This window comes from Serinus canaria, chromosome 9, assembly GCF_022539315.1.
Source record: "Serinus canaria isolate serCan28SL12 chromosome 9, serCan2020, whole genome shotgun sequence".
NCBI lineage: Eukaryota > Metazoa > Chordata > Aves > Passeriformes > Fringillidae > Serinus > Serinus canaria.
Window position 1 is genome coordinate 14011282 of NC_066323.1, and position 23030 is coordinate 14034311.

At 38.6% G+C, this 23030-nt stretch overlaps 1 protein-coding gene across 1 annotated transcript in view; it reads left to right on the top strand.

Annotated features, from left to right (window-relative positions):
- The window catches only part of SLC9A9 (solute carrier family 9 member A9), a 172667-nt gene that overhangs the window by 117725 nt on the left and 31912 nt on the right, over positions 1 to 23030 (top strand). Inside the window, exons 13-14 of the mRNA XM_009089176.4 lie at positions 11575 to 11623; positions 16626 to 16705. Coding sequence (XP_009087424.2) covers positions 11575 to 11623; positions 16626 to 16705 — 129 coding nt within the window. The remainder of the gene's footprint in view (positions 1 to 11574; positions 11624 to 16625; positions 16706 to 23030) is intronic.

A 23030-nucleotide genomic window follows, 5' to 3' on the forward strand; every position in this document is an offset into this window, starting at 1 on the left:
TCATTTCCTATAGTTCTTACAAGGGCCTGTCTTCATTGGTGTTGCTGTGCAAGTCATGTGCAAAGTGAGAAGGAAACAACCCCCTGAACAGCCCTGTCCCAAAGCCACACCTGCTGCTCCATCAGCCCTGTGCCACTGGCAGGTCTCACAGTTTTGGGTGACATCTGGTCCAAATTTGCCAACTTCAGCAGAAAATATCTTTTTCTCTGGGAAACCTCTGCAGCTCAAAGGGTTGGAGGGTGTCTGTGAGCATGCACACACACACACATTTCTGTCAGTGACAGCTTTGCATTGCCTCACATTGCAAACACATTGATCATAGATAGATCCTTATCTATTTTAGATACACTAAGTTTTTGGATGAATGCCCTAAATATTATTTTAAACAGTCACAGAAGATCTAAATGTATTGCTTGAAACTGGTATATGGCCAAGTTTCTTAAGGAAATATTGTATTGCAAAAGCAAATTTAAATCAACAGAAATCTGCACTGTCTAAACTAAACAGTGCAATTATCAAACAACTCATAAAATGAAAACAACATTGAACAGCATAAACACTAGATAAAGGGAAGCACACTTTTCCAGCAATTCTATAGTCACTCTGTCAAAAAGACCATTATGCATTAATTGATATTTGCTATATCAGGAGGATATAATCTATGTAGGTTTGGGGTTTTAAGTAGTATAGTAAAACATTAAATGGGTGTCTTTGAGTCATTATTTTATTCCATGTTGCTGAGAAGCAAAGTGGTAGAAAAGAAATGAAAATTTAAATTTTCCATTAAGCAGTGTCTTAGAACATTGCCTTCAGAAAAGACACTACTGTTCATCCTGCTGTATTTAAAGTGGCTTTAAAGTGTGTTTTGACACAAAACAGAATGGCACAGGTGTCATTCTGCCTTTTAAACAAAAGATTAATAATTATTGGCACTGTGTACATCAGACAATGAAAATTTAGGCAAAACTTTTCTGTGTAAGTACCTAACATTTTCCTGAGTCTGACCCCTTTTTCCTACGTAAGGAAACATGGAAAGATCCTATCAGTGCTTACTCAGATTATGCTCTGCAGCATCTCTGCCTATGAGCAGTGACCTCAGCTCTACACACCCTTGTGCTGCATGGTGTTGAGAACTCAGAAATGCCATTTTGATTTTAAAAAGATAATACAGCATCACTTACATGGTATACAGGAGACTACACCTTCAACCTGCTTTGTACAGCCTTGGGTCAATCGATCCATCCAAGTCCTTACTATGATTCCCTGCTGTCCTGAGCATTTCAGACAGATCTTAGGTGAACATATTTCAAAGCAGGAATTCAATATGATGCTAAAAAATGCAGCTGATTTACAAGGTTCTTGTGGAAGGAGCAGCCTAAATGGGCAGAAGGGTGATGGCTTTCATGGCAGCAGGTCCCAGCAGCAGAGGCAATAACTCAGCACGTTTTGGCCGTAACACGCATCAAGCTTGACCAGCGTTACTCTGCCCTCACAATGGATCTGTGCACAATTGCTCCCAGTACCAGCTCCATATGATAAATTTCAAATGTCTATGCAAGAGATGAAGTGCATGATGTATTTTTCCCCATGCTGTGAGCCCAGGGAACTTAAAGCTGTCCGTCTCATTATTCAGACTAATGCCTCAGGAGGATTTAATGTTTTACTTTGGGTTAATCACATTAGCAATAATATAATGCATCTACTATGGCCTGGGCTTCTTTCCAACACTGTGCTGTTTATGTTCAAGGCAAATAAAGGAACAGACACCTAAAGTAATTCAGAGAACAAATATTTTACTGCTCTAAAAATCATTGACATAATTCACTGGAGGGAGCTGTTATTTTTGAGCCAGAAATTGACTAATCTCATCTACAGGATTTTGTCAAAATATATCTGCACACAGTTTCTTTTCCTCATATAGATCTTCTGTAAAACCAGTTCTCATTTTTCCTAGCTGACAAAGTTTATTAGTAACCTAAGACACCAACATAACAGCCTAATTCCTTTTTTTTTTTTTTTGAAAGCTCTAATCATCTCCATGGAGTTCATAAAAGTAGCAGTTAAGATCTTCACTATGTGCAAAAATGATACTTTTTGTAATGCAGTGACGTTTCTGTCTTTCTGCATTAACTGAAAATTTATTTTTAATAATATGCCAGGGATTTTTTTTATTAATGCATCTCCTATATTGTGTACAGAGCATTTCATCTGTAGACTTCCTCACAGCAGGGGGAGAGGCATGGTAATAATAATGAAATTCTTAAAGCACATGGAGGCTGATCAATATTGCGTATTCTTTACTGCCTCTTATTGAAAAGATGATACACAGATGTGTGTGTCTAAGTCTCTCCATTTGCAACATCTTAAAGCAAAAAAACACCTGCCATCATCAGCAGCTCCTTAAGACATGTACTTTGGTGTTACTGAAAATACATCTTTGACTTAAATAATGGAAATAAAAATGTATCTGCCCCCCTTTTTTTTTAATTCCCTCTAAACAATAAAGATTTTGGATGGGAGGCATCACAGTCACCTCGTGACAACCTTCCCACACTGTGCTGTGATTCAGTAACTCAAAGGCTCACCTTTGTCAGGATTAACTGGGTTGGCACTCAAAAGAAGTAACATCATTACTGCCAAAAGAGGAACTCGATCCCATCCTTCCCTAAAAGTCAATACTGCATCAACACTATAATATGATATCTAAGGATTCTCTTATTCTCTGAGTCCCAGTTCTCATCTGAGATATAACAGTCAGGTGAAAACTGAATTGCAAAATGACACCTTGTTGAGAAAGGGATAATTGCCCTGTATACCTCAGCTGCTACCATGCACACTCCTCCTATCTGAACTTCTCCTGCAGTTTTATAAAATTATTCAAGTCACATTATTTCTCATGTGTTATTATTTTTCAGTTTCATTGATTGGAACACAGTATTCCTGAGTGATGTGACCCTTGTAACCACATTTTTCTCCAGAGGTGTCTCCATCTCAACTGTCCGAACAGATTTTTTCCAATCTAAACAAAGAATATTTTTAATAATTTTATAACATTTTGATATCAAATAATCTACTGTTAGCATGAGAGTTTCATTTTAGAAGACTTCTGGTAGCAGTTATCCTGAATTTTAGATTTACTGAGGGTTTGGGGTCTGGCTTCTTTCTGTGGCTATGATTAAAAATAAAAATTCAGGAGGATCACAGTCCTTTCAAGCTTTCCCATGCTTTGCCCATAAATCTGTGTCTGATTGCCTACAGGCAATCACCTCCCTGCTCACTAAGTGCAGTGCTGCTGTGAGGGGCAGTGCCCATTAACTGCACTGAGCTGAGCCTCCTCAGAACCCTGTTCTGCAATTCCTGCCCTTCCTGCACTTCAAAACAAGAGGGAGATTATAGACAGAATCTAAATGCTTGAAAAGCAGGCAGCAAAGTGCTTACCTCGTTCTACAGATCTCAGGTTTTACACAAATGAGCTGCTCAAAACAATCTCTCTGTCAGTGAGCAAATGACAGCAATGGCAGTGAGTGCCAGCCTCCAGGTGATGTTAATGAAACCCAGGCTGATGAGTGATGCCAGTACAACCATAAGTGCCAAGTTAAAAGGGCCACCACACCCCAGGCTAACTCAGAAATGCTGAGGAGCTGGCAAAAGTATCAGGGGAGCTGTCTTAGGAAAGACACAGCCCTGGTGTAACTGTGCTCCCTGTGGAGTCAATGACACAGGGACACTGCTTGTCTGGGAGCTGTGAGAGCTGTGCCCAGCCCTGGGGAAACCTCCTCTCACACACTGCAACCCAGAGCCTGCTCAAAAACCAGTGGGGGCATTTTAGGATGAGAACAGATTTTATAAAAAACCTGCTCTTTTGGTGCAGGGAGAGTGGAATGGCTCACATCCAAGCACATGGCACACATGCCAGTCCTTACTGAGGAGGGGGGAACAGAGCAAGGATTTGCCAAACTGGCAGAGGGATCTGGACATTGCCAGGTTCCTAGAAAAACAATTGCATCTGAGAAACATTTTCCAAATAAGGATATTAAAAAAAGAGGGGGAAATGGTGGTGTTTTCCACATACTTTAGAACAGAAGGTTTATTAATCTTAATGTGAATTACTAAAAATGTCATTTTATGACAGATTTTTCTTCTCCCTAAGGCTGAATTAAAAAAAAAAAATGCAAGTTGTTACTCAGCAAAGCAAGCTACACACACCAAAGTAGAAGGATCACCTACCACAGTGCAATGAAATGTTCAGGAAGAGCATATAAGTATATATAAACAGGAAAACCAAAATCAAAAGGGGGGCAGGAGGAGGACAGGGGGAAGTAAAACAAAAAAAATAGTTCTGATCAGTTGATGTCCCAGTGGGATATTTAACATTGCTGCCAAGGGCCTATGGGTTTCACTTGTTGTCTGTGAACCACACACTGAATATATTTAATTGTACAATTCTTGTGAAATCCAGCAGTTCTAGAGAAAGCACAGAAATCAAATTTCCCACGCAATCACTTTGTATCAGAGGCAGGAAACAACTGTGAGTTTGGGTCCCTAAAGACACATGTACATATGGACACAGGGGTGTAAAACTTGTAAAGCCCTGCCTTTTTCAGCATCACACTTGAAAACAGGAACCCCCTGCAGCCACTGCCTGAAGATGAAGAAGTGCTGAGCTGACCTGCAGCCTTGTGCTGGGAGTTAAACCTCCTCAGCTCACTGTGAGTAGCATGGTGCTGGAGCACAGTGGTTTGCTACAGTCAGTAGCTGCTATTTTTCCAATTTCACATGGAATATGGTGCAATCTCTATAATTATTGTGTCTGTGGACATAAATGTACAACTTGCACTTCCCATCCACCTAGATTTGATGATCTTTGATGTAACAAGCCTGAGTGTCATAATAAACAATAAAACCTTTTATTCTATCATAGAACCTATTACAATAATTTTTCCTTAAATCTGAAAACTCATCCTTAGTTCTGACATTGTCACTAGAAGTTTATGTAATTTTGGTTGCTGCCAACTTTCATGCTGATTTTTTTCCAATTCTTTTCAGTGCATTGATACTACTACAAATGATGATTTCTAAAAACTCTACAGAACTTAAATTATGTTGATTTGACTCAACTTAGTTTCATATTTTTAAGCAAGAGGCCTGATTCCTCTACAGGGATGTTGACACAGCACAGTAACATTGATAACTTACTGTGTGTGCCAGAAGCACTGCAGGGATGTCAATCACTGCTGCTCAGGATGCTGCACTGCAGTGCCCTGCTCCCATGACTGCCAGACATCTGACCTTGCATTCTGCCATGCAGATGTACCCTGTGACTCCAGAGTGCCCATACCCTTTTAGTGCCCCTGCCCCAATATTAGAATAAAATAGGATTATAGAGGGGAGAATCAGGTACCAGATATCTAAAGATGCAGTTCATCATTCTGGCTGCTCTGCAAGTAAACTCATAATGTAAATGCAAGCCATCATCTGTTTTTAAACTTCAGCATTTTCTTCACACAGCTGCACAGCTATAAGAAAGTGGTAAAATTTTATGCAGTGACATTGCTCTCAATTTCACAATCTTTTTGATTAAAGTCCCATCTAGAAACTATAACTTGTGGATCTCTTGTAGAGCACTACAATTCTTTCTTCAGCCTTTTCCTCTATTTGCATTTATCCATCATCTTCATGCATTTCACCCCACTTTTATTTGGGCACCATTTATACAGGTGTATTAATTTAACTGTCAGTTCTGCAACCAATTAGCTCTCCATATGTCCACCAAAAATGGTGCATAGGCTTTGACCACAGAACAAATGTTTAGCATTTTTAAAAAATTACCTTACCAGTTTTATGAAATTCCAAGTTCAAAAGCCAAATTATATCACTTTTACCTCTTACATGATTCAACAAGTTTAAAATTAAACTTTTCATTCCATTTCAACATGTTGCATACAGAAAGCATTAGCTGCATGACAAACAGCTGTCATAACCACTTAGGAAGTATCATTTACCTGCTAATTTCTTTTAACCCTCCTCAGCATGGAATTAAACTGATTTGTTCTTTCTGCTGTGAGATACAAGTGATTACTCTTGCCTTAAACTTATGCTGAAGTGGTTTCATTTATTAAGAAAATCAGCTAACTTTAAGATCTATACTCATGCCATAATTCCTCATGGGTTAGTCTATGAAATACTGTGCTATATAAAAAGCAGATGTTTTTGACAGCATCAGTCCAGAAAAAGCAGCATGCAGCAGCAATAGAGCAATCTAGAAGCAAAAGCAGATTTTAGGTATCTGTTTGTCAGGATACACATCACACTTACTGCCACATGGACAAGAATAATGTCCTGAGAAATCATTATTTATCCTGAAGGTTTTTTAATTTCAATTACAATGATTTATTAGAGATCATGAAACCACCTTTCTTTGGATTTTGCTCATGTTTCTATTCTTTACAGTTAATAATTCTGTACTGAATGCAAACTGCTGATGATGGATAACTACAAGCTTGAGATTTATTCATGCAAAAATATTCAAGACTCCTGTTGCAAATGCTGTTTAATGGCCATCTTAAAAAATTGGGTTCTAAATCACTTACTCAAAAACCCTTTCTGGGATGTGTAGCTTTTGAGATGTAAGCTGAGGCTTAAGGACTGGTTTAGTTACAGTGAGACAGCCAGTGGGAGGCTGAGGCCATTGCACTGACAAAGGGATTTCTTCCAGTGAAACCTTTGACAAGCAAAGAAGCCAATATTGTTATTAATTTACAGCAGCACTCTTGGAGCTCTAAACAAAAACACAGCTGTACTAGATTTTGTACAATCATAGTAAAGGGTGTGCACTTACAAGCTAAATAAACAAAACAGACAAGCTAGAATAGGGTGAAGGAAGAGTTGTTATCCCCATTTCATAGTATGAGGCCAGAAATGGATAGAGATGCCAGACTTTTCACACCTCTTGCAGTGCCTTTGTTTCCCCACTGATGTAATAAAGGATACAGAGGACACCTGGCTGACCCTGAGCCTCATGTGACAGCTCAGTGATGTCCTGTTCCAGGTACACATTTACCATCATACACTTTGAGCAGGGGAAGATTGCTACTTGCATTAGGAGACATTTCTCTTTCCCAGGCTCGATCTTTTGTTCATTAAATAATACAGATAGAAACAATTTTTCTAGGGCCTTCAACTAGACAGAATTAATTACATGCTCTCAGAACAAGGTTTTGAATGAAAGCAGTCCTGGCTGCCTCAGCTGGGGCACACCTAACCCATGTGAGTCCATGGCAGCTGCAAACCAGACTGGGTAGCACTGCAAGCAAGACTTAACTTGCATGAGCCAGGCCCTGCTGTGCCAGTACAGAAAGCCCATGGCAGGTCCAGAAGGACAATTTCAGTAATTAAAATTCAGATTTCAGAGAAATGTCTCTATTTGCAGGTTTCCCAGCACTTAAAGTGAGGGAGGGCTGAGAATTACACTCGTGAGTGTAGATCCCAACAGTTCTGCTCTGAGTGCTTAGATCCTCATGAACATGTGAGTCTATAGAGGGTTTTATGTGACTCCACTGCAGAAAGCAGAGATTTTATCCTACACTGTTGTTTTTGTGGTGATGTGAGGGAATTAAAAGTTTACAACGCCTGAATAGTGCTTTACTACTCAGTATTCCTAGGGATTGGGTGTGTATTTCTCACTACTGATTCCCCTGGCAATTTGGGATTTATCTTTTGATCCATTTTCTTTTCAAACCACATAAGGAAAGATGTTATCAACTGCTTTGTATTCAGTGACAAATTCCTTCTCTTATTACCAAGCACATTCTGACTCTTGCTAAAAAAGATGATGCACTTGATAGCACACAGGGATTTAAATCCCATCCACTGCAAGGGGTGCTTGTGCAGATTAATGCAGTTCCCAACAATCCTTAGGCCTAATTTCTAGAGGCTGGCTGAAGTCAAAAGCTTCCCTTCCACATTTTGAGCAGAGCACCAGGAAGCATTCTCTGAACCCAGGTTTTGATCCAGTCCTTATTTAAAAATAAAAAACTACCTTGCCACATGCCAGACCGCACCCCAATCCCCCACCCAAAAATCCTGAAAAGGACAATACAGAGAAGCTGTCAGGGGTTTGATTTCCTCCCTATCTAGGGCATTTGGACCTGAGGTATTACTAAAGCCTATCTAAATGCATTAAGTAAACTTCACTGCAGTGTAGAACTGATTAAGAAGTCTTTGAATATGTCTTCATGGAAGAGAAATCATTCTAATGTTTAATGTATAGAACAAGATCCAGAAGTAGGCAGAAAAAAAAACATACAATATTTAGAAGACAAACAAGGAACAGAGAGCAACCAGGGAAAGTGGGACAGAAAGGCAGGAGAGGCAGCAGGAAGTAAAAGACAACAAGAAAATAGCAACAAAAGTTGATACCAAGAAAAGAGAAAAAAATACTAATAAAATATTTTTCTGAGCATCCATTAGATTTTCTCACAGGAATGGAAACCTGAGACTGTTAAAAGGGGAAAGATGTTTGTACAAATATTATCAGGATATTTCTTAGAGACAGTTACAGTAGTTCATACATATTTTAAGCTTGTAAATTCTACTGGCAATAACATTGGATCTAGCAGACCTTTTGAAGAATTCAAGGATGCAAACTCGAAGTGCATATCTATGATTAATTTCAGTCATCTTGGCTGTCTCATATAATTTGGTATAATTTGTTTTTTCAATATTTAATATTTAGAAATATTAAATTCTACTTCATGTCAAGTGTATCAGAGCTAATTCTAGAAGACCATGACTTTAAATCCTCGGGGCATGATATTAAGCTCCCAAGCCTATGGATGGATATGAAATAATTAGCCACAATTTCAGAACTGATTAGACTGAGTTTACTTAGTTCATACTTCATTAAATTACAGAAACATATTGCTATTTTAATGCATTAAAGAAATCTCCCATATAATGCAAAGAATAACTTGGTTCTTTTCCCACAGGACTTTAAATCACCTAGCAATGTTGTGGTATCCAGAATAACTCCCAGCAGTGAGATACTATTCCATGAGAAAAACAGCAATTACATCTGACCATGCATTTTAAATGAGGGCAAAGAGCAGACCAAAAAAAGTTGTCAGCTTAGGCTCTGTGATTTCATGTGGCATAGAAGCCTTCTTTTCATTTTCATATGTGAAAAACCTAAGGTTGAATTCCTTATTTATTGTTGCATTTTTCTAGTTTTAAATGTAATACTCCTGTTAGGATGTCACGTGAAAATCTTCATTTGTGCTGTATTATAATAATCTGTTGTCTGCAAGATAAACAAGGCAAAATGTCCAGCTGTCTCTGTAGCTATAAGAATGAGAAATTATAGATGCAGAGGAGCTTCAGCACACCACAAATTCTGCAGAACTCAGGGAAAAAATTTGATTTAAAATACCAGTTAATTCCTGCTGTCAGTGGAATTAGCTATTAGTTATACCCCTGCTACTGAATCAATATCACAGCCAGAAACTCTGGTGCTACCATCCCCACGGCCTCCCTCTTTTTCCATTTGCTATTAGAGTCGTTTGAGTCCTGGGTGAAATGTTTTCTGTTGTCTAAGCTCAGTCTCTAATAACACATCACAATTCCAACACCCAGAGTCAGCCAGGAGTGCTGGTTTCTCAGCTCCAGTGAGGTGAGAACTGCATGAAGGCTAAATTACTTCTGTCCCAGAAGTGACCTTTTCTGAGATCAAGTCAAGCTCATTAAGAAGAGTGCTGGGGAGTCAGGTGCAGCTGAAAGGCAGGGCTGCAGCACAATCAAATGTAAATATGTTGGATTTTTTTACTTCCAGAGCTCTGCAGTCTCCAGCAGATGTGCTGCTGGTGAGTTCATCTTGGCCAGGTGCTGGTGCACACATCCAAAGGATCAGCACAGTCTAATAAACAGTGCCTGTGCTCTGGAAACAGACTGGCTTTCTGATTCTGACCTGGGTTATGAGTTTGGGACCACAGCCCCCACATTTGTGCCACTCCTGCAGCTTTCACTGCAGGCACTGTCCTTACCCTGCAGCCTCTGCAGGGCTGGGCTGTCTCACACTGCTCTGTTTTACAGGGCTGAGCACAGGTAAGGCCCTGGACACTTCTGTTCTGCACATGGCAATGACAAACCCACTGTCAGATAGATGGTTAAACCTCTGGGTAATGATTCTTTTCCTTTTCATATGTAAATGTTTCCATTTTAATGAAATGGAAATACCTTCCTTGCTCTATTCCAAACTAATGAATAGGGTTAGTGTCATCAGAAGCTTTTCCTTGCAATTTAAGGGCCAAGAGGACAAAAAAAAAAAAAAAGAAAATAAAAGAATGAGAATCTGCTATTCATTCTGTCTCTTTGTTGAGTCACCACCAGGATGGTTATTTTTAATAAAAAGACAGAAATATTTATGCCTGAAGGACTCAGATTTGTTGGAGCTCTAGAGCTATGACAGAAAGAAATGTCTTTATTTTTTCATCCATTCAGTATTTACACATGAAAAGCATCTACTTTGCATATAGTTCCTGCCATTGTCTCCAGTTCAATAAGAGTGCATGCATAACATTCACAGGAAAGAATGTCGAGGTATGCAATTATTAATATTACATATTATTTTAAAATATAATGTGATGTGTTATTACCAAAAGCAAAACTATACTCAAAAATTAGGACTATCAGAAAACCAGTATTGTGGCCTTAAATTAATATCTAGTGAAAGACCACATTTTCTTTGCATCAGTAAATTCTGGTTTATCTTGGTGGACCTGCTACTTATGTGGGAGCTTGCAAGGTGTATGGGGGATGTTGGTCACCTTAGCTGTAGAGTTCAGATTTGGGTGATAATAGGGTGTATTATTTATCATCCCTCACTGCTTCCCATACTTTCTTTTGTCTTTCATCAGCACAAGCCTCTGTTGTTCAACTTAAAACACTTTTCAATTCCATTTCTCCTCAGCTCTGAGTATCAGCCATAATCAAAATACGCAATTCTTCCTTTAAACCACACCCCTTTAAAGGGCCAATTCTATTTTTTCCCATCCATATGGGATGGGAACGTGCCACCCAGGTTATCACCATCTTGTACATCACTCTCTGCTGTCTCCTCTCCCTTCTGGGTTGCTTCCCTGCACCTGGTGTGCCAAGGAAAGCCTTCTCCAAGTGCCTCAAGTGATCCATAATGCAGCGCAGCCAAGACACACTGGAGTTCTGCAATCCCATCCTCCACTTCCAACTGCAGGATCTCAGCCCTGCTCTTCTGACAGCAATTAAGCATTTCCTAGCACAGAGTAACAGCTTGATTGTCTCTCCCCAGAGATGCATCAGAGCCAGGATAAAGATCTAGTCTCAGGTGTTAGGAGTGGCAGTTACATGGAAACTTAAATTTTCTAAAAACTTCAGAACTCCTTCAATTTAAAAAGTGATCCTAATGCTTTCCCAGCTCTTCTCATTTCTCACTTAGTAGGAAATGAGTGACACAAGAAGCATTTTTACACTCAAAGCTGTCTAATATACACCAGATCATTACCATATGTCCTCAGGTTTGGTTTTTTGGGTTTTTTTTTACAGAGTTGGCGTAGATCCAGATGAAGATCTGCAAGCTAGAGCTGCGAGCCAGGTATGTCAGGCTTTTGAACATACATGCTGAATTTAAAAGTGTTCCATGTTTGGCAGATCACAGCTGCACCTGTGGAAAGGAGACATCCTAGAACAACCTTTAATCCCTCAGAATTAAAAAGAAGAATATGTAATGCTCAACTCCAGTAGGTCAGGTGTATGAAAATATTTTTCAGTTATTTTTCACATGGAACTCCACCATATATATATATATATATATATATATATATATATATATATATATATATATATATATGGTGGAGTTTCAAGAGCAGCACTGCCTGCAGCAGCAGGAGGAATCTGTAGAGTCAAGGCACAGAGACATGACCTGTGGCTCAGCACAGTGGGTGGAACAGCAGGGGCACAGCACAGCTGACAAGGTGCCAAAGCAAAAAGGCAACAAGTGCCTGATGCTGGTGATACCATCCCATGCACCCTTTCAGACAACACAACTGGAACTGAAATTTAAATCATCCAACAATAACGAAAATGTAGAAAATAAGCTAAGGAAAATACAGGATACTTGATTCATTTCAAAATACATTAGAGATTCCATTAGGCAAAACTTTAATTTGTCTTATATACTGAGTACTCCTAACATTTACACATCTGCCTGTTTCTGAAGGCACATTAAGTAAATCTCAATTCTCATTGTAACAAGTAGAATTCAGGTGCCTAACTATTCTAATGTTTCCTTTTAAAGAAGGAAAACCAGTATTATTCACACTGACCACATCCTTCATTCTACAGCCCAGTCACTATTCATCAAGGTTTAGCATAACCCTTCACTGCACCATAGCAAGGCACTGCTTTATTCTGAGTCTGAGGGGCCTACGCTAAATTCACTTTCCTAAGCATCTTGGTAAGAATTCCTGCAATGCCTCTGCCCTAATTCTGAACAAGAGCAGGACACAGAACCAGCATCTATTCATTTTTGGAGTACAGAAATTCAGAATTGCAGAAATTTTCTGTTTTTCAGCACTCATGAATTATCAAAGATCAGGGAATGCAGAATGCAGCATAAAATTGACTGAATGCATGTTTTACAAAATCCTGATTTCTTCAGAGGCTGCTAGGCATCTAATTTTCTCATTCTTTTACTGAAAATGAAAATAATAATGTTTATTTACAACAGTAACACATCCAGTGTCCCAACTGTGCTCTCTGAATTAACACCTATCCCTTCTGACAAAACTGAGCAATACAACACAGAAGGTGTAAATAAATATAACACTTTTCATGCCCTATCATGTCCAGTTCAGCATTCCTTATAGTAGTATATTATACCTTGGAAAACAGTTTTGCTGTTCTGATTAGTCTTCCTTCCTCCCATGGTATTTTAATTTCATTTGTCTGACTTTTTTTTTATATATATATATTTGATTTCTCAATGTTTTCGTAATACAGATCTTGCTGCATTCTCTTGTTGAACTTACTGTTTTAACTCTGTACCTATCATAGTTATTCAAGTCAAGTTGTTTCTTCTAATTTTCTCTTTCATCTTGTATCTCTCTCTCATACCTCTTCCTCCCCTGTGTTTCTCTTTTCTGTCCCTTTACTTCCAAAACAATGTTTTTCTTTAGTTTATCTCTCATAACTTCTTCCTTTCTTACTCTGTTTTCACAGTGGAAGCAGTTGATTTTCCTACACATCCATCCCTGCACAAATACTGGGTCAGGTGCCAGCACCTCCCACTGCCAGTTAAAGCTCTTGCCCAGATGAACTTTAAACCATGTGCCCACTCTCAGTGCTGTTAATTGAAGCTTCAGGGGAGATTGGAGCAGAAATAAGAACAAAATATCTTCAAGAAGATGATATTTAAAAGAGAGCAAAAATTGATGGAAAAGAAACCTCTCAGCCTCTCCCTGCTCAGTCAGAGCACTCGGGCAGAATGGGAAAGACACAAAGTGGCTACCGAGATGTGAGCTGAGCTCCTCTGTGACCAGTCTAACTACCAGGACATGGGTACCTTGCTGGGGGAGCCTCTCAATCCATGTGACCATACCGAGATATGTTTTAGGGGCAGAAGAAGCCTTAAAGACCTTTCACCTCATGGATACTATGTCAGACACAATACCAGTTATATGAGTGCAAAACCCTTTTCCTTCTTTACCTCCTCATCTTCTTCTCCCTTCTTTCCTTCCTTTGCCTCCCAAAAATTCAATTTTCTGTGAAGAGATCTGATTTCTTCAATAATTCTAAGTACAGAGTTATTTCTAAACTTCTGATCATCTTCTATCTTGGGTTACCTGAACCAATAATTTTGGCAGTCAACTGGCAGCAAATTCCAGTTCAAATTGCAAGACCTGGAACCCAGAGCTCCTTCCCTAGGAAAGGTGTAGAGCCTCTTAATGTATAATTAACATCTGCACTATACCATGTCATGATCCATCAGAAGCATAACTCAATTTCAATTCTGTCTTGCCACCCTTAAATTTATCATTAAATCCTTATCACATGAGCATAAACAAAAGAAAGTAGCCTCATATTCATACCCATTTACTTATTGATGGGCTGTCATGACTTAGTTCTGAAAGAAGTTACAAAATACATACTAAAATAATATATATTATTGTATAGAAAATAGTATGCAAAAACAAACCACTTTGCTGGATATCGTGTACATTCAGTGTATAAATACCAAAAGCTAACTCTGAAAAGCACAATGCAGGGACACAATCACTAAGCATAGTTACAAAGTTGGTCTATTTAAAAAAGGCAAAAGCTTTGTGGAAGTAAGCTATTTAACTAAATTCCCATTAAAAAAGACAGACGACAGGATATTTCATTCAGATGGCTTATGTACCTCAAATTCTGCCATGTTAACTTCAGTGGAGAGAGGGTAACAATGTATTTTCTACAAGTACCTGAGAAAAAATGTTGTGGATATGCTATTATCTCAGGAAAAAACTAAATACCGTGCAAAATGCTTATCAATATCATCTCTGCATAGTTTATTTAACTGTCCCTACATCTTTGTAAGTATAATAAGGAATTTAGTTGCACTGTTCTCATCAGTTTCATCTGCCAGCTGGTTGGTGAATTTATTGCAAGGACTAATGAGAATAATCTCCATATGGGCAATTCCCATATGGAAGAAGAGATGTGAAAAACTTTGGCATTTTTCCTTCCCAGAGATAACTACTTTTACCTCTCTGAACTGTAGGGAAAGTGAAAAGTTACTCTTTAAAAATGTAGGATCCAAAATAGGATCCAAGGATCTGCAAGAGCCTTGAAACATTCACACCAACCTCTCCTGTCATCCCTATTTCTGCAGGAGCTGCACTCCAGATAACCACCCAGAGCCCCCACTACTGCAAGAGCTGATAACACAACACATTTCATAGACAAAAGGAGGAAGGTGCAACATTGTCAAACTAGCAATAAAAGAAGGCCCAGGTCAGGACCAGAAAACCCCTGGGGGGTTATACTCTTGTGTAGATTTCTTTGTCCACTGCTTTCAACAATTCATTTTCCTGGATGAGGAAACCTTCTTCCTTAAGAGGAAGCTAGAGGTACAAAGAGTTTGGAAAGAGGAATTACCCAACAGCAACATTACAATTCAAACAAAGGACACAGGCCTTTTACAGAGCTCACTGTGCTTTTAACGAGCTGTCCTCTGCACCACACCTGAGTAGCCACTCCACATGTTTATTTCCAGGTCTGTCCTTCTCCTCCTCATCTCTACCCCTGTGAGCTCAAGTTCTTCTCCTTTATTCAGTGTTCTTGTTTTTCTGGCCTAAGACAGATTTTGCCTACAATGACTTACAATCAATTACTGGGTAAATGTTTCAACCCTTTTCCCAATCTTTATCTTGCCAAAATGGACTTTAAGATAATTAGAGCTTAAAAGAGTGCTCTGCTGCTTGGTTAGGGATTAGTATCATCTTCTTCCCCCTCCCCTCCATCTTCCCCAGTTACTGGGAAGGGTTGCTAAAATACTCAATTCAGTTAACAAGGACACAGATCCCAAGAATAATATTTGCTCTATTTGGTGCATTTGTATGTTCAGTGTGACCACATTACCAAAATCATAACAGCTACAGCATGGAGTCTGTCTAACCTTAGTCAAAACTCAATTACATCAATGTTCCCATTGTTCCAAAATTCCCATGGACAGGTTGCCTGGGAACTACACCTTTCACTTTTGAGGGTCAGACCACTGACATTATCATCACTAATTTACATGTATATTAGTCTATTATAAGGTATTCTAATATATTAGATTTAAACATGAAAATTAACAGATTCATTGGTCTAAAACTGCATAAAGAAAAATGTTCTCATTTAAACTAATCTAACATGCCACAAAACAAAACCAAGACAACAGTTGTGTATCCTTAGAGAACTGGCCATCCCATGCTTAATTTCATACTTAGAGTAATTCTTCCACTAGTACTGATGTGATACCTAGCAGATAACTGTTCCTAATCTATTATTCCAAATTAGGACCTTGAGGAAAAGGATAGTCCACCTCTGTACCTGTGCAGCATGTTACAGAATTAGCTTGCAGAATGGAAAGGGTATTTTGAGCCTTTTCAATACAACTCATGTTCCCCTCCCCTTGGAAAGAAGTAGAAAGGACTTTCTTAGTTATTAGAACATCTCAGTCCCTTTGGGAAAGACATTTTGTTAGACATACACAAACAGCCTCTGATCTTGTAGGAGCAAACTGAAGTAATCCCACAACAGCAATTAAATCAAAATATCATTTTATTGATCTCAGAGTATAGCACTTCTCAGCTGCTTAAAAAAATGGAATCATTCACAAGAATAAATGCTACATTCTTGCAATGAGTGCAGCAATGAGAAATGTGCTGTATGAGCCAATTTTCTCCTGAACTGATTTGCAGGGATGACATTTGTGCAACAACAAAGCTTTTTTAAAATAAAAAAAGTATATGTAACTGTAATTTGGTCTGACATGTATTCTTTAATATTGAGTACTCTGTGTTTTATTTATTTGATAAAAACGCTTCTCACTTCATTTGTTTACTTTGCAGAATGCACCTAACTTGGATAAAAGTACAACCAAAGCTGAGAGTGCATGGCTGTTCAGAATATGGTATGGCTTTGACCACAAGTATCCTTTTCTGTTAGAAACCATGAATGAGAGTTGCACTACAATTCACCTTCAAAATGTTTAAGAAACAAAAATTATTAGACTTTTATGAACGAAAACAGAAGTGTAATCTACTTTAATGTGTTGCTAAGGAGAAGAAATCTTGCAAGTCCAAGGCAGAAGGTCCAGCCATGACTGAGGCTATGGGAAGAGGAAACAAGTTATGGAGCACTGAGCTACAGTAGCATAGGGACAATACATTTAAATTGATTAATCTTCTCCAATTCCTGGATAAAACCAATCCTATCATTATTTAGACAGGGTGTAGATCCTGTGTTTGGGGAACCAGGAGGCTGGAGCCAGAAGCAGCCAAATGCCTCCTGCCTGACCATATACTCAGAAAGCAGTAGCTACCTAAGGAAAAAGACAACACTGGTTTACCTACACCTCTAATAAAACAGAGAAAGAGGCATCCATTGTGAAAAGCTCCCAGGACTTTCCTGAAGCTTAATCTGCTTCCTAATCTCTGGATTCCTGAGCCTTTGTGCTTTTATTCACATTCCTTCTGAGACATGTGTAGTACAGACCTATATGGGTGCCTGATGCTTTACTCCACAAAGTCTGGTTTGATGTCCTTTGCATTTCAAGAAAATATTTTTAAGTGATAAAAGAACATCCTCCCTAAGCCAAGGCAGAACATACAGTCTGACAATAATGCCTGTGCAAAACCTGTAAACACTGCCATTCTGATTTATTGTCATTTTAAACTGAGCCTGCACAGGCTTTGCACAGCTGCCAGCGAGATGCCACAGTAGCAATTCCCTCCCTAAGCCTTTAGCAGACACACAGTCAATATAAGAGAAGCCCACCTGGTGATTTCTGCATCCTGGCTCAGGAGCTGAGCAGGCAAAGCCCTGCCAATGCTGTCTCCATTATCCAGCAGCACATCTATTGGTCAGTCACCCTACACCACTGAGCAGAAATTAATGTTCAGGCTGCATATGTGTTTTTTCTGATACCAGCTGCAGCAAACTAGAATGAAATATTTCAGCTGATAAAATGTAATTCTTTGGGAATACAGCTTCCTTGGAGAGTTCAACTGAAGTTATCCTTCAAAGAGACTTTTGATGGAAAAACATTTTTTGGTTAGAAATGAATGGTTTGTCCCTAATTCATCTACTTGAGCAGTTTTAAAGGCCAAAAAGCATTTAGCATTAAAATTTTTCCATTGGATAATTCTTCAAGAATACACAGAAATAGTAGGTAAATGTTACATGAAGTGAGAAAATATGTTTAAATGTTAATGTTGAGTACCAACACAACTGGCTTTAACCACCCCTTTTTCAGAAGAAATAGCCTGTGGTGGTGGTATATCCTAGAAACTAAGTCAGAAGGAACAGATGAACAGGGTGAGGGGAAGGGGGAATTTTTCCTCTGAAGATTAAAAAAAAAAAAGAGCAAGCAAAAAATGTGGAAGGCAGGAGCAGGACAGAAGCATGAGTTAAAGACATGAAAGAGAACAAGGGCAGAGATAGAAAACAAGGGACAGAGGCAGAAGAAGGAAAGAGAAATCAATGTGAAAAATTCAGACAGCAGTGCATGCAAAATGAAAAGCCTTTAGAAAGCACCAGAAGCACCACTTCTCAGAGATGATCTGTATGGTAGATGTCTTGAATATGGGTGCCTAATGCTTTATTCTATAAATTCTGGTTTCTATGTCCTTTGCATTTCAAGAAAATATTTTAAGTGATTTTAAAAAATAGAATTTTTTAAAGAACACATTTATTCATGTGTCTCACTACCAGTCTAGCCATAATCTTTCTTTAGAATTCAGATGTTCAGAGATTATAGCTGTGCCATTACCCTAAAATATATATTTATTACAAATAATACATCTACATTTCACTAATCCTCAAAGTGCATGCCCATATTCCTGCATGGAATGATAGTTCAACCCACTAATGCTGTGACTCATAGCTCTAAGCTTTTCTTTGGTAAGACTATTTCTGAAAGACATTCTTTTCAAGGAAAGAAAAATTATCCACCGAAACTTTCTTTTGCCTTTCCCTAATATTATAAAGCCATGTTGCTAGATTTAGAAGAAATTGCCATGGAGCATAGTACTTGTCCCCAGTACAAGACTGAAGAGAGGATTATGATAAAGTTTTCAAAGAAAAGATACAGCAAACTAATAACCTGTGTCACAGCTGAGACAGCCACAATTCACAGAGAATTATCATACAATTCCAGAAGGCTTTAAGCATTCTCCCATACACAGTAACACCTCACCTCATCAGAAGGCTTCAGGCATCAGCCCATACAGAGCAACACCCCATCACTTCAGCAGGCTGCAAGCATCTGCCCTTCTGGTTCTTCAGCCCAGCCTTTTATCCCCTCCTGTTGCTGCACTGCCCCTGTGTGCCCTCTGCTCCCTTTGGTGGTTGGTCAGTGCCCCTGGGCACTCCATGGCTCATTGCTGTCAGTGCTGCTCACCTGCTGTCACAGCTGTGCCCACTGGGGATGAGGATCCCACAGCCCCACCCCAATCACCACAAACTGTGCACTTACACATCTTTTCATATACTTTGAAAGCATACAAGACTGTGACATTTCTATAGTTTGACATTTGCTCTTAGGCATTAACACAAATCTACCCACTCTTTTGGCAATGACATCTCTTATACATATATTTACTTCACAGGAGGAAAGCAAGAAGGAGGAAATATCACTAAGGAAATCAAAAAGTTGTGCTGTTCTTTGCTGTCATTATGAATGGTTTCCAATTAGTTCAGTGATCTTAGGCAATGGCAACACGCCATGCTAGGGTAGAACTATGCAAAAAATCCCTGCAATTCTGTTTGGGAATCACATTTTATTTTTATTCTGAAAGAAACATCAGGAGCCTGATCCAGAGCCAAACAGGTTCAATAAGATTGTATTCTTTCAGCAAAAGTTTCTTTGAATCAAGTTTTGACATCTGGGAATAATATATTGTTCTCTAAAATCTAGGCTAAGAAATAATAATATTAAAATAATAAAAATGAAGACTAGATCAAGGGGAGGCAGGAGAGGGAGCATGACTGTTGTCAGCTGGCTGGGGTGGCTTCCAGGAGCACTCCAAGGACAGGCCTACTGCACCCCTGGTACTGCTCCAAGCTACCAAAGAGCAAGGCAGCTCTCTAACTTTGCACAAAACTCTGCTTTTTGAGTGGTTCACACACACTCATTCCTGGAAAGCAGAGGGAGGAGAGCTTTCTCCTTCTGTACAGATTTATTTTCCATCTGAGGTAGTAACACTAAGTTGCACTGAGTAGAAGCAGGTGTCTGATTCAGAGTGAGGCAATTCTCCATAAAGTAACTCCTTCAAGTGTTTCTGCTTAAACTGCAGTTGTCCACCATTGAAATTCATGCCTTTCAGTCTGGTTAAAAGAAAAAAAAAAGTTGAAAAAGTTGTTTATGTCCTTTGCACCTGCCTGAAATCCATCAGCCAAAAGGAATTGCATTCTTTGTAGACTTCAAAAGTTTATCCTCCTTATCAGGGCACCTATCATTTTATTTCTCCTGTGCTTTGTACATGGATAAAACAGACATAATGTCTGACTATTGAGCAAGATAAGTACTATTCTGTGCCTGGGAGAAAATGGAAAACCTACTAAAAGCAAAAGTGCATTCTGAGGTGAACTGACAATCAAAGACAAGCTCAGCATTTTGTGGTCCTTTCAGCTGAATTTTCCTTCTGGGCTGGCTTGTCACTCCCATATCAGACATCTTTGGAAGGAAAAGGCAAGGAAGAGCCTGAAAGCATGCACATGCATGCTGTTTTCTTTTACCTGCTGGAGAACTAGGAGTTTCTTAATTACCAATATTCTGATTTATTCTTCTTTTAGCACTTCAGTGAAAACAACAAGATTGCACATAGGTACCTAGTTTTGGCCCAGAAACTCATTCTGCTTCACAGTTGTCAAACAGAAAAGAATCTTATCTGAGAGACAATTCAGTCCAATCATGAACCAAAGCAGCATTAGATAACACAGCTCCAGCCAAGCCAGGTACCACAGAAGCACTGCTGCAGAAAGGGCTGGCAGGAGAGGTAGCCAGCATAGCACAGAGATGCCAAGAGAGCCCAAGAATCAGATTTGCAGCTGTTAAAAGCAGATCATAAAAGCTGAGAGGAAAGCACAAACCCCAGTAAATGAGTTAGACTGGATCTCAGAACATGAGCTCAACAAAAGCAGCTGCCTCTATCATAAGGTTTCCTCAAACATTGCAAACTTAAACAGCACTGGGAGGGTCCCCAGAGGGGATTTTATCATTAGAAACAATTGCCTGGACTTGGTTCAAAGCTCATTCCCAAAATACATTTTCAAGAACATGATCTAGAAAAGCTCATTGTTCTTTCTGCAGCACAGATAATCAGTATAGCTGAGTTGGTGCTATTTCCTGACCCTTTCAAAGACATGGGATTGTTGAAACTCTGCAAATTAACCTAATAAATAAACATGGCTAATAATTAACAAGAATAATAAGTGACCTCAGTTTGTCCTCCATTCACAGAAAGAAACCTAGATAAATAATTCTGAAACAATTCCACACTGAATAAGCAAGTAAAATCCTTTTTATTTGTAAAGTTTCACTCATGTCAATTCTTTGAAAATCTCATTCATGTCTAGATATTTTTTTAGAGTGAAAAATTACTAAGAATGATTTAAATAACAAGTATGAATGCAAAATTAAATGCAAAGTATTAAATGAAAAATCTTGGGGTTTTTACAATATTTGACATATGATCCTTTTCACAGTTACATTGCATGGAGACACACATAATTATCCATTATAATTTCTTCATATTTTTATCAAAAAATGCAAATCTTTAAGCCCAACTTTTCCTCACCACAGCTCCGGAATAAGGGAGCATCAGGTACTTTGTTTCCACAAAATATAATCAAAGGAAATAAAGCTTGAATTTTTACTATTTAGATCTTTCATCCTGACACTAAGATCCAGTACACTGCAGAAAGGCCTGTTTACATGTTTAAAACAAAACCAAAAAATTAAATTAGGGAGAAAAGGAACAGACAAGGGGAAACTATGGAAAAACCAGATCCTTTTTCATAGTCTAATCTTAACTCTTTAAGTTACATAAGATATTACAAACACTAAGCCATTCTGGAATAGGACTTTTGCTTGCCAAATGTGTTACTTTACTGATAACAAAGCCATTATATCAAACTTCTTGATTTCTTTAAAGCCTTCAAAATACTATGCATTGCTTTTGCCTTTCAAGGAAGAAATAGTCACATGGGAGAAACTTTATGGGACTAAAAAAAAAAATCAGTGTTCAAAGTAATGGTCAAGCAATGCAGGGATGGGACAAGTGGAGGAGAACATGTCATTATTGTTACAGTCTGAGGAGCAGGGAATGCTTTTCTGGAAGCTGTTACCAAATCCTTGTTGTCATCTATCAGAGGTGCTGGGCCAGGCTTTCTGTTCTTTGCATCAAATGCTCATTGGTTTTTATAAAAGTTTTGCACAGAACCTGACCTAGAGCTTATTGTGGACAATTGCTTAGAATTAGCAGCTTTTCTATTTAACATCCTGGCTCACATGACATATTATACCTTTTGTGTGAGCTGTTCTCTGAATTTCTGATAAGGACCTCAGCTGAATACAGAGACTTTTCACAGATTCTAGGTGACCCAATATAAGTACATGGCTCTTTTTGCAACTAGGTAACTTTCCTTCATGTAATATATTAAAATTATTAGAACCTGCAATAGTTAGAAATCACAAACATCAATCCTATATGGGGTTTTATAATTTAAAAATAAAATAGTACATAGAGGAAATACACTTTAGTCTTTCCAGTACAAAACCACTCCAAAAACCAACAAAAAAAAAAACAAAAACAGAAAATCCCAAACCAAACAAAAACCACCTTCCAGATCTGCAGCTTACTTCTACCTGCATAGTTGCCTGTTACAGCACCTGTCAAATGAAAATACAGAACTTGAAGGAGTTGATCTAAAGCTTAGTGAAGTAAATGGACTCACAGTTTATTGACCTGAACAAATTATAGCTTAAACCATCATAGTATCTGATTTTACTGATAAGTATTATCATTCTGTGTGACAATTCTTTATTTCCCTCCCCTTCTCACTTTATTATTACAGCAAACTGAAGGCTGACTGTACAAAGCAGAAGCCTAGGCTTGTATTAGTCCACTCAAGCATGAAATTATAGTTTGTTGACTGGCAATACTTAATAGCACCCAAGAGACCCAAGTATGATATCAGAGTACCAGAAGCTTATAGCACAGATTTAATCAAGCATAACTTAAAATTCTCTT